The sequence below is a fragment of the Phalacrocorax carbo genome, chromosome 5 (genome assembly GCF_963921805.1).
Source record: "Phalacrocorax carbo chromosome 5, bPhaCar2.1, whole genome shotgun sequence".
Lineage (NCBI taxonomy): Eukaryota > Metazoa > Chordata > Aves > Suliformes > Phalacrocoracidae > Phalacrocorax > Phalacrocorax carbo.
The window spans coordinates 38,525,917-38,541,912 of NC_087517.1; the positions used below are offsets into that span (position 1 = coordinate 38,525,917).

At 46.1% G+C, this 15,996-nt stretch overlaps 1 protein-coding gene across 27 annotated transcripts in view; it reads left to right on the top strand.

Moving 5' to 3' along the window:
* MAP2 (microtubule associated protein 2) overlaps window positions 1-15,996 on the top strand; it is a 238,636-nt gene that overhangs the window by 159,273 nt on the left and 63,367 nt on the right. For all 27 annotated transcript variants that reach the window (XM_064452055.1, XM_064452060.1, XM_064452063.1 and 24 more), the window contains one exon: window positions 7,462-7,747. In XM_064452055.1, coding sequence (XP_064308125.1) covers window positions 7,486-7,747 — 262 coding nt within the window. In that variant the 5' untranslated portion in view covers window positions 7,462-7,485. The remainder of the gene's footprint in view (window positions 1-7,461; window positions 7,748-15,996) is intronic.

The window sequence follows — 15,996 nt, forward strand, 5'->3', positions numbered from 1 at the left end:
GACTCTGCTGAGAAATTTGGGAGTCTTCTGGCTGCCAGAAAACATCCCAGCTTCCCAGCAGCACTCCTTCCATCCTTCAGCCCATCCAGCTCCCCGAGACAGGAGAGATCTCAGGTAGGATTGAGCAGGGACTGACTTATCTGTTTACTGATCAGGAGAAGATAAGGCTGTCATGGTGCCTTTTCTTAAAATTTGCCAAAGGATCGTGTAAAATTTAATCCAAAGAGACTTGTGTTTCTTTGTGTTGGCACCTTTACCCACTGGTATTGCTTCTTTAGTGTTTTTGCCATGGACCAAATTTATTGGTAATAAGTTTTGCCTTATTTCTTGTTTCAGATATCACTTATAGTTGTCATGGTGCTGTTGTTATGGTTACCATCTCCTTCACCAGCTAAAATGCCTTTCCTCTCTCCTGCAGGAAGCAATTACGATTAGGGATAGATGGGTGTGTGTAGGGCTGTTTGAATAGTAAATGGTGTGAAAATGCAGCACTGTGGCTAGAAACACTTTGTTGAAATGGGGTGGTATCGGAGCACGAAAGGGTGTGCAGGGATTCTTCTGGCTTTTTAGGTAGAAGTGAGCTGTATGGTAGATTGGGTTTTTTTGCAGGCAGAAGCTGCTAGCACCATGATTTCACCATTGCAAGAGATGACACCTGGTTTTAGGTTTTTGGAGTTTGAGCAAGATGATGCAGTCCCTGGGTGTGGGAGTGAGGGCAGCCCGGTGTGCCAGGCAGCCATGTGTCTCAGGAGGGGAGCATCTGATGGCAGGTCAGGTCAAAAGTGCACTGCTTTCCAGCAGCCCAGAGAAATGAATACCCTCCCCAGGGACGAAGAGCTCTGTCAGTCAGGAGTGGCAGCTAAAAGACTCATTCTTATAGGTTTACCTATTCCTATGTTCTGCAGCAGGATGGACCTGTTTGCTATGAACAGAAATGCAGATGGTGCTGCATCTTGGCCCACCTGTACACCACCACCTGGGTGTACTGCCTGGCTGCATGGGGTTTGCCACTCAGTACGGAGCAGGGGGGCTTTGTCAGATTCACATATCTCCAAGTGAGAGCTGTGCAGCTCCCGCAGCAGGGTGACCCACCCTTCCCACCTGCCTGCCTCTGCTGATGCCACCCCAACTGTGGGAAACTCCGAGAGGGGTTTAAATCTCTGCGCCCACAGGGCAGGACACCACGCAGGACAGAGTAGAGGATCGTGGAGCATGAGCGGCTGCCCCTCTGGCTCTCTGCTCGCTCTCTGCTGCGCCAGTGCTGCAGGTCTGATCGACTGCTTCGGAGGCTGCAGCCATCCCTCATTCTCAGCTCTGGCAAGGATGCAGATTGCAGTAAGTTTTCTTGATCTTTCCATAGTGAGCTTCCTTTGTTCAGCCTCCGGTCCAGGCGCTATCCATTAGTTTTCATCCATTTTGTAATCCAAGCTACAATCAAAAGGATTTTCTACAAAGAATATGTGACTATTGACTGTTTGCAGTGTGAAAATGGAAAAGCCTTTAAAAACCACCAAATGCTAATACAAGTGCAAGGAGATGAACACTGCCTGCATTTATAACAAATGCAAGGTAGTATTTAAGACGACAGTCTTGCTCGTATTGTCTAGAAAGAGGGATCCAGCTGCAACCTAATAACTCAAGTGGTGGACAAGGAAGAAATAAATCACCTTTGTTATAAATGAGCAGAGAAACCTGTTCATCCTTTATTAGGCTTGAGAGGTAGAGTGGCTTCAATTGAGAGAACGTGTAATTCTGCCTAATAATATAATGTATTACTAGAATTACTACTTAGATATTTAGGATCAAGTGGTAACTTTTGCTAATCATCTAGCAGTTTGTGGGCCATGACAGAGCATTTAAGCAAGAGGGAAGTTAACATGTTCCCTGTCAGACACCATGAGACTTTTTCCCCGTCAGTGGTGTTTGCTGTTATTCTTTTTGATCAGTGTGAGGCATACTGCTCACATCCCAGAATAATCAAATTAATTTGAGAGAAGATGCATAATAACTCAAATGAAAGGGTGAAATTTGGGTGTCAAGCTCTCCATGCATTCATGGAATGCAAAATTAGCCCTCATGTTTTGTAAATATGCAGAGAGCCTGTGAAGACAATAGCACCAGCAGGATTGGGTACTACATGCTACAGGCTGAGCTTTTGGATGGTGGCAGGAAGTTAGTGGAATTTGTCCATCTAGATTTCCCACCTTCAGCCTCTTGTTTCTATTCTGGCCTCCCGACACTTACCCACTTTCCTTGGCTCTTCTAGACATAAGTTGTCAGTAAGTTAAATTTACTGGCAAATTCTCTGGGGACCTTTTAACCACAGTGCCTGATATTTAATATTCAGACACATCATCCAAGCTGGCCAGTTGGTACATGGACATGAATTAAAGGCTTTCTTGGTTGTGCTATTTACCAGTATGAGTTAGATTACACCCTATTCATGTATATGGTTTGGGTTTTTACAGTAAGGAAGGATGAGGTTTTTTTAATGTGGTGGGTTTGGTGTTTTGGTTTTTTTTGTGTGTGTGTGTAACTACTTATAGAGACATCTTAACTTCATTCTTCTCTACTTCTTGGTGCCCTCTTTTCTTCAAAAATTTATGAACGCTTCACCTCATAAATTTATTTTCACTGAAAGAAATTATCTGAATTTCTTAAATGTTGTAACAAATTCTCTTTTAGGCAGTCTCATTCAGGAATTTTGGAAGACCTGGGTACCTGAGGTCATGCTAGCCATGCCTTTGCGCCTCAGCCCACCTGCATGGAGCGATCCCCACCCTCTCCTCGCTCTGGCCTTGGAAAGCAGGGTAGCTGAGTCATTGCTGTGGTGCATCTGAGCTCAGTACCCCTCTGGGAAGCAGGATTTGGCCCTGGAGCCATACAGGCGGCACTTTCCCTCTCCTCCCCTCTCCCTCCCGCTGAGCTCAGGACCTGGCCGTGCCCCTTGCCAGAGTTTTGTTTTCTTTTTGGAGGAGTCTGTTGTGTCTCCTATTAGGAAGCTCTCCTTATTCTCCCCTCTGAACTGGAATTGTAGCTCTTTCTTCATGTATCCAGGTGGCTGTTTCTCTCAATTAATTAGCTTCCCTGAAATGAAATAGCCTCATTTCACTGTGAATGGGCTTATAGACACAGGAGTAGGTAAAAACATGGCTTGAAGCAGGAAGGCAGGGTATTTGCAAAACTCTCCAGTATTGGCCTAATTCTGATCTCTTAAAAAGAGAAATTCATAGAAAATTAATCTGCTTACATGCAAAGGCAATGTTAATATAATGCTAAGATGATTCTGCAAGATGTACTCACGCAATATATAGAAGGACAGCTAGCATGACAGGATGTTTAAATCAGCATTGTCTTGGGCTTTGCATATCATGCTCTCATGCTCTATTACTGTGGGTAATTTGTTGTGTGTTGAGTTCAGAGCACTCACGCTTGGTTCAACCCAGCCACGGCAACTGGAACTGGTATCACATAAAAGAGCATATGGGTTAAGAAACAATTATACTGTGCCTGTGAAAGGAGGAGGTAACTGCAAAGTTGAACCACATGTTCCCCATGAGGCTTGACCCCCTGTGTTAATTCCAAGTTATTTAAGTATTTTTTGTCTCTATACAGTTTCCCAAATGGCTGGGAAGGATGGGGGAATTTGTTTTACCACCATTTCTGCTACAAGTTTAGTTTAGAAGGCAGGATGTCCAGTTTGGATCCATAATGCCATCCTTAGTGCACTACCTGAGTTACAAGGACATGAATTTAAGGTCTGTGAAGTGTCTCTTCACTGCTGCTTCGCTGCTGCTGCTGTTGGCTGCTGGTGGAACATGATCTCTCCAGGCAGGAATGGCCAGGCTTTCAGTAGCATCTTGTATGTCAGCCTGAGCAAGGAAAACCTTTTGGGGGAGGGCTGTGCATGGCCCACAGGAGATGTGTGTCAGTATCACTGATGTGGTCTGTGGTGCAAAACTAAGCCTGCTTGATCCCTCTAGAAGGAGGGGGCATTTCCCACACCCACTCCCTTACCCTGGTTTGCGCACTTGTCTTTGATCAGGCTTCAGGGTGGGGAACATAATGAAGGAGTGTTTCCACAATCCCGTGCATGTAGCTGGCACAGCCTGTGCTGAGGTTCACAGTCATGCCCCCTGGCACATTGGCATGCTGTCACCAGGATGGCTTTGGAGCAAAGGGCAGTGGCGGGGCTTTGGTGCAGCTGAGCCTGGTACAGCCCGCGAGCTCCAACACCCTTCGCGCAGCCTCCTGCTCGCCTGGGGCTGCCGTGGTCCAGTGCCTGGCTCCGTCACCCTCTCACCGCCACTAACTTTGGCTGATGGACAAGAAAAACAGTGAGAACATACTGGTGAGAATGTACTAGTAAGATTGCTGCTGTACATTCTCTGATACTGAGGTTTTGCTGTAATGGGCAGGGAAAAAAGGCTCATTAATATCCAAATTGATTTTTAACTAAGGAACGTGACGTTTTAGAGGACTGTCTGTGCCTTCTTTTCTGATATTTTTGAAAGCCTTTATTGCAGTTTATGCAAAGAAGGAATAAATTGTAGTAGAAAGAGGAACTTTTTGCTTCCCTGAAGTACTGGGTTTCCCTAGATTGTGCAAACTATTACAGGTTTCTTCTTTTTATATACCTAATGCTGCCATAATATTTGTCCACTCTTGGTATTTCTGTGTCAATATTTGAATTACCTGATTAATTTAATTCCATGGTATGCTAATGAAATGACAGAAAAACAACTAACCTGATGGTAAAAAGCATATCTGTGTATTCTGGATTTGAACCTGAGCTGTGGATGAATCATGCCGTATAGCAGATAGTCATTGCTAAATTGCTGAGTACAAAGATGCATTGTGTGACTCGCTGTGTTTCTACTACCATTATAAACTCTGAGAGCACTTGATGAATAACAGAGAGTTGAGAATGAATTCATCCATGTTTCGCTCTGTAACCATCTATTATAAATACTGAGCCAAATTCTGCCTCCAGATACACACAGCTCTCATTGAAGCCTGCCCACTGTATTTATTTTTAAAGATAAAAGCACTTCTGTTACTTTCACAGAGGACTTCTGTGACACAGTCCATTGTAAGGATGTGAATATCCTTCCTCAATAGCTTCAAGTGAAGCAGGGAGTGTCTGCCTGGAATGGGGAAGGGCACTTCAGGGATAATAGCCTCCAAACTGCGGTGGTGGGATAATAACTGTTACATTCATCCCAGTGATTTTTGGAACCACGCTCCCCATGCTAAGGTCTTGCACAACCCTCCGTCTCCCTGCTGAGGCTCTGGGCTCCTCTCGTGAGTGACCCAGGGGCTGAGCTGCTGATGGGCAGATTCATACTGCTCCTGGGGCTCACTGTCAGGTTCAAAGCACACTGGATTGGTAGGGAAGGCCTTGAGTTAGGATTTGCGTTGGTTTTTTTGGAGCTTCCTCAGAGGACATAGATGAGAATGTCTCCTTTTTTCCCAGAACAGGCTCTGTTCTGTCCTCAGACTCCAAATGTTGGTGGCTCTGGATATGTGCTACTCACTCCTGCACAAAGAGAGATGTTTGTCCTGTCGCCTCGTGTTTTGGAAAGGTTCTGATGAAAAAATGTTTTCTAGTGTAATGTAGTAAACAGACCTAAAGGCAGAGGGTTATTTCTTTGGTTCATAGAGAATGATCTTTGCCCAGCTCAGGCTCTCTCCTCCGTACTTGCCCCATCATCTCTTCTGGTATGATTTGACATGGCTGCATTAAGGCTCTTGCTGTATATGCAGAATGGCTCGCTGATGAATCTTCCATCAGGGTAAAGGAGGAGGGGAAGCCAAAGGGATGTGGAGCATGTTTACTATTTCTGTGGTTGATTGAGGCATGTCTCATTGCCACCAAGCTTTGTGATACAGCTCAGCCCACCATTTTCATTACAGCTCAACTGGGCTTGAAGTTTCACCTGCTCCTGCAGTCTTCATGCAATTCGTTATCCGCAGGGAAGAGTGCTGGGTCAGGGTGAGAGCAGACAGAGCTGCACTTCCCAAAACACAGCAGCTTCACCAGGAGGCAAAAGAGTTATTAGCCCTTTTTGGGGTGGAACCACAATTTGAGTCACATATTTATTGTGAATGAAAACTAATTTTCATGATTCACCATGATATTTTAATTTAAAGTAGCTCTGAAAGCCATTATTATTAAACAATAATATCCAGTCAGAAAGGGGTCGAGTTATCAATTGTGAATGATTATCTGACAAACAACAATAGCTTTTTCTCATGTTTAGAGGTTTTTTCCAAACTGACCTGACTCTGTAGAAACTAGGGTTTTCTTCTGGTTTGTTTGGTTGCTTTTGTTAAACATCTGCAGAATATATGCATCATCCAGTTTTGTCCCTTGTTTTCTACACTGCTCAGCCTCTGTGATACGTGGCTGGTGATGTTCAACTGATTTCTTTTAGGTGTTTTTTCTTCTCCCAGGAAAAAAAAGGTATCAAGTGCTTTTGGAAAAGGCCTGATGGTTTTCGCTTTAAAGTAGCTAGCTCAGGTCAAGCCTTTCTTTCCTCCTCAGAGGTTACCCTATCATGGAAACACAGATTACAATATGTTGTCTTCCTAGACTTACATATTGAGGAGCTACTACTACATTCTGTGAGGAGCAGCCAAAGCCTATGGCTTGTGTAGTGGCTTCCTTTCCTCACTTGGACAGATGAGAGCTAATTAACAGGAGCAAAATACGTGTGAAGTAGCAAATAATGATTTGTTTTGTTTATGTATAAATAGTGATAGTCATAAGAGAATGCAAATGCTTGTGTGGGAAACAACTGTTCCCCACAGGCTGAATAGGACAAAAGGGAGTGAGTGTGAATGTTCACAAAACAGCGAGTAAGAGGGGATATAAACACGGTCAAATAGAACATGCTGTGGGAACCCAGTGAGTGTTCTCAAACGTGCCTAGATCAGACTACATGTGCCGCAGAGGATGCATCGCCCTGCAGTCCTGTGCCTGAAGAGCACCCGATTTTTGCAACTGCAATGAAAATTGCAATAGAAGCTTCACTTCTTTGAGCAGTTGTGGCATTCTTCCTTTTATCACCCTGGGAAGCTGTCGTTGCGTTATGATGACCGATTCACTTCTCATTAAGTGCATCGACATTTACCTGCAATTAATGAGTTAAAATCAGATTAACAAAAGGGCAGCCCTCAAGAAACTGTTGCTAATAATTGCAAGGCATATGGGAGTCAGGGAGGGCTTGACCCATAATTCTTACCACTTGTGGTTTGTTTTGGTTTTAAAGCAGTTTATTTATGCCCAGGACAGACAAGCAGAGACACTTCTGCATCTAAACCCTCTCTCATCTGCCAGACATGAGTTTCCCTGGCAGTGTTGCTGGTAATGTGCCTGTGCTGGGCCCAGTCACTGCCTGCCAGCGAGGGGCACCATCACCTGCTTGGAACTGATCTCTCCTGCTAATGTCGTTACAGGCCAAGTGCTGAAGGCAAGGAAACATGGCAGAGGACAGGAAAGACGAAGCCAAGGCACCGCACTGGACTTCAGGTCAGCTAACAGAGGCTTCTTCACACCCACATTCTCCTGAAATTAAGGAACAGAGTGGCGCAGGTGCTGGACTGGTCAGAAGTGCCAATGGATTTCCCTACCGAGAGGACGAGGAGCCAGGGCTGGGCGGCCACGAGCAGCCGGGGACATACGCTCAGACCAAAGAGAATGGGATCAATGGAGAGCTGTCAGCGGGAGACAGAGAGACTGCAGGTAATGCACCTCAGTGCCCCGCCACGAAACACGGGGCTCTGCAGACCACTGGATGATGTTTCTCCAAGGGGAAACGTTAGCTGGAGCCAAGCGTGCCCTAGGGCACGGGAGAGCTGACATGAGGGAGCGTGTGCCTTGGAAGGGCACTAGCTCTTCACAGCAAGGGCTGCATCTTCGTCTGGGTGTGCACAGCTTGCGTCCTTACCCAGGATCCTGGGCAGTGCTCTGAGAAGACTTCAGGAAAGGTGTGACAGTGCCTTAGTACATCTTGGTAGATGGGACATGGTCAACTCTCTGGGGATGAGAGAATAGGTTGGTGTAGAGCATCCACTCAGCTTCTCTGGGCTGGAAGGGAATAGGAAACTGCTCAGCTGTTTCCTCATCTGTTTGGAGAGATAGCTCATATTGGTCTTGCATGTGTTTGTGTGTGCATGACAAATGGGTTCTTCTGTTATTGCTCACAAGTAAGAACACCTTGAAACCACCAACTATTTGCAGAAAAATGTGTTACTCAGTCTGACCGGGAATACCACAATTCAGCGTCAGCATGTATTCACCCTTGTCCAGGCATATTTCACTGGATACTCCCTGGGACTTTGTCTATTTGTAGACTATGTTAGGATCTTAAGATTCAGCTTGTTATTTGGGAAAGAAAAAAAGTGTGACTGTGTCAAAATGAAATATGCAAAGCAAGTTTCCTGTTTTAGAAATAAATGCTAATTCTGTCTATGCAGAGTTCCCACTTTAAACCCCAAATGCACAGTGCAAGAGGAATTTCTCTTGTAGAGACACAACTGCCCTTGATGCATCCATCCATGCATGCTAAAGAGATCTTTCTAGCAATGTTTGTTAGCTGTTGACATCATTTGGAGATGCCATCCATAATTTCTCAGCAGCTGGAGAATTTTACGGCTCTTGGACCCTACAGTCATTTCATAAGCAATTGTGCTGGAAATTATACTCTCTGGTAAAAGTAAATGGGTTTAGATTTTGAGAGTCTCTTCTTGTGGATAGCCAAAACTTGAAAGCCAAAGGTAAAAGAAATCCCGTGTAAGCAATCGCTGTTGATGATTGTTTGGGGGGATGATAACAAGGTCTTGTCTCTTTGCTGTAACCCAACTTCGTGCTATGCTTAGCCAGCAAATAAGCAGAAGCCAATGTACAGGAATCACAGAGGTAAGATGCTGCAGTTCTTAAGGGTTGGTGTGGGCTGTGGGAAGACTGAGTGCGTTTCTCTTCTTTGCCACAGATTTTTCATGCAGTCTTGGGCAAGTCCCACCCATACACTTGGAGAAGTGGGAATAACTTTAGAGGATGAAGAGGAATTTCCTCTCCTTTGAAAGGGAGAAGTGCTCTTCTCAGGCTTTTTCAAGCTGAGGTTCTGAGCAGTTGTCAGTGTCTGAGAGAGACCTGGATGTTTAATTTAAAAGTTTGCAGCTAATGGGTGAGAGGAGGTGGGAACCCACAACCCACTGCTGCCCATCAGCCAGCATTGTAGTAGTGTGTTTACATGTTGGATTTTGAGGAAAGGGGTTAAACAGCAGAACGAGTGAAAACGAGGCAGCGGGACTGGGGACATGCACTTACCAAGGCAACAAGACTGCTCTTGATCTGGGCGAAGTTTGCTTCAGTCACCACATTGTGGGCTCATTTCCTTCTCCCCTGCTTTTTTCTCACTGCCTGCTTAGATTGCAGGATCTCTGGGGTGAGGGCTGACTGTCAATACATACAGTTTTTGTTTAGGAGTCTTAATGTAGCTTATCTCGTGGCATCTTTCTTTGTCCTTGAACACCAGAAAAGTCCCTAAAACTGCTTGCCTTCATGCATGAATTCCTAGCTCTCTGGAAACTTTTGCACTGCACACTCACACACTGGCTAAACCCATGTTTAATTAATGCAATGTAAACCATCTTAAGGTACTTAAGATATATTTTTAATAATTTTTCTCTTTTTGAAGGAGAAACCTGTTGGCAACTTATTGTGGTGATAGAAAGGGACCGGGGCGTGGGTAGCCATTTTACACTAGTATTTACTAGCTGGATGTGCTTAATGCATTGTGAAGCAAGAAGTTGAGAGGTGGATTTTTGGTGTTTGATTCAGAGTTTGATCTTGAAATCAGGATTGCCATTCGCCATCAAATTCAGTCATCTTTGCTGTGCTTAAAAATTTTAACTGCAGTGGGGTGTAGTATCAGGTAGGGTTTTTAAATGCCACTCTGATACACATAATAACCAATAACACAAATCATTTAATCATTTGTAGTAGCTCACTGATTCTAAACAGCTGAGGAGAAAATACACAGGAAGCCAAGGTCAACCAAGATAATTAAGCCAAACTGTGGGTTTGGGTGGATTTACAGGGATTTTATTTTCCCTGGTGCAAGTCCAGCACCATAACCTAGGAAAATCTATGGCTTCTCAACCTTCATGTTGGAGTCCATAAATCCCCAGCTACTGCAACAACCAGCTCAACTGCAGCGGAGCACTAGTATAAACAGGGCATTTCCCAGGCAGCCACCCACCGCCCCATCCCTGCCGATGAAAGCTGAGTTACATTTTGAGGCATTTTGCCTGAGGAAGCTCTTCAGCACCTGACTGACCCAGGAGATGGGATTTAGTCATGAAATGGCCCTCTCCTAGGGAGAGGTCTTCTGCAGCAGTGCAATAATCCCTTCAGGGCACAGCAAAGCAGCAGAGCACCCATTTTCAGGGCTCGTGCTGTAAAATCTGAGGGCTGTGTGTTAGGGGAAGGTTAGAGTCAGGCCACCAGGACAAAGGCACCTTATGCCAACACTGATGCAGAGGCAAGGGGTGGTAATGGGGGAGGAAGTAACAGTTCTTGCCAAAACACATCCCATCCATCACTGCAAGTGACATTTTTAGGTTTGCACAGTTAAAATTTGCCTTCCTGTATATATGTGTGTGTCTTTCTCTTGGCGTCCTTCTAAGAGTTACTGAGTCTGACTTCAATTTTGGAATCCTCTGAATCTGGCTGTTGTGTTGCCTTTGATTGATCTGTCTCGGTATCACATTGGTAATGGCTGCATTATGGAGACACATCAATGCCCTCCTTTCAAATGGACCGATGGGAACGTGGGAGAGTGCACAGCGCTGTGGACAGGGCAGCCTCAGGGCTTGATCCGGCAAAGGCAAATACGCATGAGAGAGTAGGCTGGGGTTTTTGGCATAGCCCATAGGAAGCTGTTATGAACGTAATGTAAGTAAGGGCAGTAAAGCAGCTATTCCTTTTTATATGTATTTGTGTGTATATATATTTGTATATATACTTGGGCTGCCCCTGGCACATCAGCTCAACCCAGCTCCATCCTCAGCACCATGCCTCTGCCAGCCACAGCCCCATGCAGTTCTCAAGGAACTCCTGAAGATAAGTTGCCTTTGGGGCAGTTCAGCTCCCTACAGCCTGAAATCCACTGAGTTTCGATGTGCTCTCCCCTGTCTATGCCTGTCCATGTCCTTTCTCAGCCACACGCACACACACAGAGCGTCTTTGGTGAGGATTTTGGAAGTACTAAGAGGGGAGGATGACATCTGTAGCTCTTGTCAAGCCAAACATTTTCACATCACGTGAGATGTGTGCTGCAAAGGAGGTGTGATAGCGTAATCTTCAGAAACTGCTTCTGAAGTGGGCTGATGTGAAAGCTTTGGATTGGACCCAATAGTAGAGCACAGGATGTGTTTGACTTATAATGCAATACGAGAGTGGCAGCCTTTTCTTTGCTTACTGAAAAGTCGAGGTCAACTGGGAGGAAGCGCTGAGGAGCAGTACAGTTGCACTACAGTGTCCCTGGGAACCAGCAATTCAACACAATCCGTCATATTTGACTTGCAAGGAACATCAAGCTGAAAAGGTTTGGGTTTTTTACACTTAAAATTCATTTATTTTTCTTTTCAGTAATATGACTAACCTGTCAAATTTATGTAATTAGGGGTAAAAGTAGTTAGATGCATTGTGAAGCATCTTCTACAATATGTCTTTATGTACAGTGACTCAGCTGATTGAGCGCTTTCTTCATTATATGTCAAATTCAAGTTTATAATCAGAGGGCGTTTGGATTACCCACACAGTTATTTGATGAATTATTTTTTTTGACAGATGAAGGGAATGCATTTCCTGAAATCCTATTACCAGAGCCTCAGGACAGTGGCTCTGTCCTAGTGTCAGTCAATGTTAAGGACAGTAGCACGTCCTGCCAGAGTGACAAACAGAGCCCTTCATTAATTGGCAAGGTACCCAAACCAGGTGGGATGCAGAGACTGCTGGAAAATTGTAGCAGACTTCCTGGCACAGCACAGCAGACTGACCACAGGTTGAGCACTCCTGCCTTGTTTTTCAGAGCCCTTGAGTGGTAAGAAAGGTGGGTGGGCGGGAACCCAGGACAGATAAATGAGAGGGTCCGGGTTTTTTGGTGGCTGGGTGGACCTGCAGACTGGTACGCGTTAGTCTATAAGTGGAACAGAAAGAGGAGGGACCCCTAGACCTGTGAAGAGGAATGAAGAAGTGGCAGCATTGAGTTCAGGGTTGAGCGAGGGGCTGAGGAAGGGTGGGGGAGCAGACCCAGCAGTGGGAGAGCGAGGAGAGACGAAGGGCCAAGAGCCGGTGAGATGAAAGCTGTGAGGGAGTGTCAGCCTGAAAGGCTGCCCAGTCATGGCCACTAAATACTTGAGTAGGGGTGGGGAGTCCCTTTAGGTTGGCTATGCAGAAAAGCCATGGTGAAGATAGTGACAGTGCTTGTTTCAGCCACCTGGCAGTGTGTCAAGGAAACAGTCTGTATCCCACTGTCTTTCCTAGCCTTGCCTTGTAGTAGCCATTCTCCAGGTAAAGAGGATCTTGTTCGTGGCCCTCACAACTACTGCGCTGCTAGAAAATCACTATGACGCTCAGTTCTGCTGGCTCAGGGTGTTCAGCCCACAAGGGGCAGGACTGGAGCTGCAATGGTGTGTTGTGCGGGGCCAGGATTGCAGCTCTGTGCAAGAGGTCATGACAGCTTTTCCAGGCTGAAACTGCACCGAGTTATTGCTTGGTCCCATGGTTTGTTAATGTTTTTTTCCCCCTCTAGTGACTTCTCATTTAATCTTCTTTTCATTTGTGTGTCTTTTTCTCTCTCTCTTGCCATACAAGTGATAGTACTCAGATGGCACTACCAATAAACATACAAACAGGCCTTCTTTGTATGGAGGCCTTTTTAGTCTGTCTTTCCAACAGGACTGCTTTGTCAGAGCTTTTCTTTTCATTTGGCTGTTTGCACTGGACATCCTGCTGCTGCCCAAGTCCTCCTAGAGTTTCCAGAGCCCCCCACAAGCTCCTTGAATGCCTGTTCCCCAAAGGTGCCTCAGCCTTTGTGTCAGATGTGCATTTTCAGCAAGCAGCATGTCTTGAGCAACACAGACAAAATATTGATATTTGCTCCGAAGGATGCAATATCAATGACATTCAAAGATTAATATGATTGCTGTGTTTGTCCCATTTCAGCTGTTTATTTTACAAAGCTTGAAGAGTGCATCTTACCGTGTCATTGATGGCTCTCATGGGAAAGAAGCTGTTAATTAGGCATTTTGATCTCCCTCCTTTTGCCCAGGAGATGTGACAGCAATTATTGTGCACTACCATCTTTGCCAATTTAGATACAGGCAAGTGTACCAGACTGTTGAAACTTTTCTTCTCCATGTTAAGAGAAATACAAGTGTCATTTTTCTGGGACATATTGGAATATTTTAGACATGTTCAAATTATGTTGCCTGAAGAGAGCGTAGACGGAGGCAGCAGAACCTCTTTGGGTTCTGCTGGGAATATGGGATATACTGTCCTTAACATTGACTGACACTAGGACAGAGCCACTGTCCTGAGGCTCTGGTAGTAGGATTTCAGGAAATGCTGGGAATATGGGAGTTTTTACCGTTCTCTGTTAAGCTTGCTGTAGAGGTCCCCTCAGCTGTTCCTCTGTAGAGGAGGAGGAATGAGGCCAGAGAAACTCTGTCTTTTCCCAAGCGTCTCCCACCCCCAGCCATCTTCCCCCTGACTCTGAATATTCATTAATTGCTGCAGAGAGCAATCTCTGCAGGTTTTTCTGTGGTTGGCACTATCAGTCACTAAATCCAGTAAGACATCACATTTTGTCCAACCCTAACCTCTCTGAGGGGCTGGCTTTGCCCTCCCACCTCTTGGTCACTCCTCACAGTCTTGGGACTTCAGAAATCAGTCAGTCAGTGACTGAAACGTATTGGTAGGAGCTGGAGAGTCTGGCACAGTTTTGGGCAGTGCAAGCATGCAAAAATTATTACCTGAAAGGGAGTGGGGCGAGATAACCCGGTGTGCAGGTGCCGTTGACTCCCATGGCTGGGAATCAGACACGTGGAGAAGTTTAGTCATCAGTCTCTTTTATCCCTAAAGCACTACTGAAAAGAGTGGTTCGGATTAACTTCTGAAAACTGTTTCTTAAACCAGGTGCAGTAACGCCATCAGAGTCAACTGCTGCCTTGTGCCATGCCAGTGTCGAATCTGGCCAAGAGAAGGCGTCAACCAGCCATTTCCTTTGGGCTCCCTGTTGGTATTTTGATTCACTTTGGTGTTTTCTTATTACGGTGTGAACATCGTAAGAGGGAATTGCATAAGTATCTGTGCTTCTGTAAGGAGTAAGAGCAAAACGCCTATGAGTGTGTTGGCCTGGCAACCAGCGCTCTCTTGGTGCTGTCAGTGTTCCCAGAAAACATAATCGATAACAACCTTGGAGAGGCAACACAGAGCAACCAGGCCAGGATACGGAGGAAATATCTTTCATAACATGTTGTTCCTACCACACCAGTAATTCAGGCTATATGCCACGAGAGCTGTTTGTTGAAGGTGCCTTTTAAAAATGTCTGCAGATGTTCTTTGGGGGCTGCTTTAGGCAGGATGGCTATTGCTGCTGCAGGATGAATATCACATCAAATACAGAACACATCCTGGGAGTTAAATTTTTGCTTTTGCATCCCTTTCTTGTGGACAAAAATTTGCCTTTTGTCTGTTTGCCCCTGCCCTTCCTCCCCACCATCTATGTTTGACTGCCTGCTGTGATGGGGCTGTAAATCCTGACTTTGCTGCTTCCATAGGCTGGATCTCGACCCTCCAGCACCGGTGTTAGCTGAGTGACTGCTGGGGCAGTTGCGTCCAGAGGCCTTGTTCTAAATTGTGGCTCATTGTGCCAGAGTCCTTTTCAGCGTATTGTAGGAGACGGCTTGTGCATTTATGAATTACGTAAAGTAGACAAGGCTTGTAAAAGCCAGGAGAAGAGCGAGACAGGTATGAAAAGAGCTGCCCAAGGTCACGCAGAAGGGCTGTGGCAGAACCGTGGGGAGGTGGCACGGCCCTGGACAGGGCTGTGCACTGCTCCTCTGTGGGCTCACGGCCTCTGGGCTTGGCTCAGCTCTGCCCCTTGCAGAGAGGTGAAGGTGGAGCGATTCGACTCCTCCCTGTCATGTCTGAAGGGGAGCCATCATGGTCTCCATCCCCAGGATGGCAGCATGAAGGACATGCAGGAGCACTGGGCAATATTTGGCAGTGGGCAGTGGTCTTTGCAATTGCAGCTGGAAGGCGGTATCACTGGGGACTGTGCCAGCACATAATTTTTCATTCCAGTTTTGATCTGAGGGCCTGAAGATTTGGAGGAAGGTTCATTTCCAAAACAACAGAGTCTTGTTTTGCAGACACACAGCTGCTTTTGTTTCAGGCAGAGCTGAAAATGGCATCTTCTTCTCCAAAGTCACCTTGAAAGAGAAGCAGCAAGGTTCTTAGCTGGCAGCCCGGGACATGCTGGTGGGCATCGCCTGCCTCATTTCCTGGCCCCTTGCCCTGTGTGCAGGCAATTATTAGCTCTCAGGGTCTCACATGCCGTGGAACAGAAGATCCCAGAGCTGTGGTCATTAACCTGCTCACCCCCCACGCTTTGCACATCCTTTCCTCCTTTTTCCCCATTACGGAGGCTCATGCGTGTGGCTTGGTGTGTTTTCCAGCCCTGACTAACCACAGGTTAGCGCAGTGCAAGGCACAGCTCCCCGTTGCCCCCAGGTGCTTCTGATGGAGGCAGGTCCTCCCTGCGTGCCGGCCGGACGTCTGCCCTTCCACACGCAGCTGGGCGCAGGTTTAACCTTGGGCAGAGCAGAGGTAGGTGCCATCAGATCACTTACAAAAATGAGAGTCGCACAAACAGTCTGGTGCTCCTGCAAGGAGTGCCAGGCGTTGCTGATTTCTTTTTT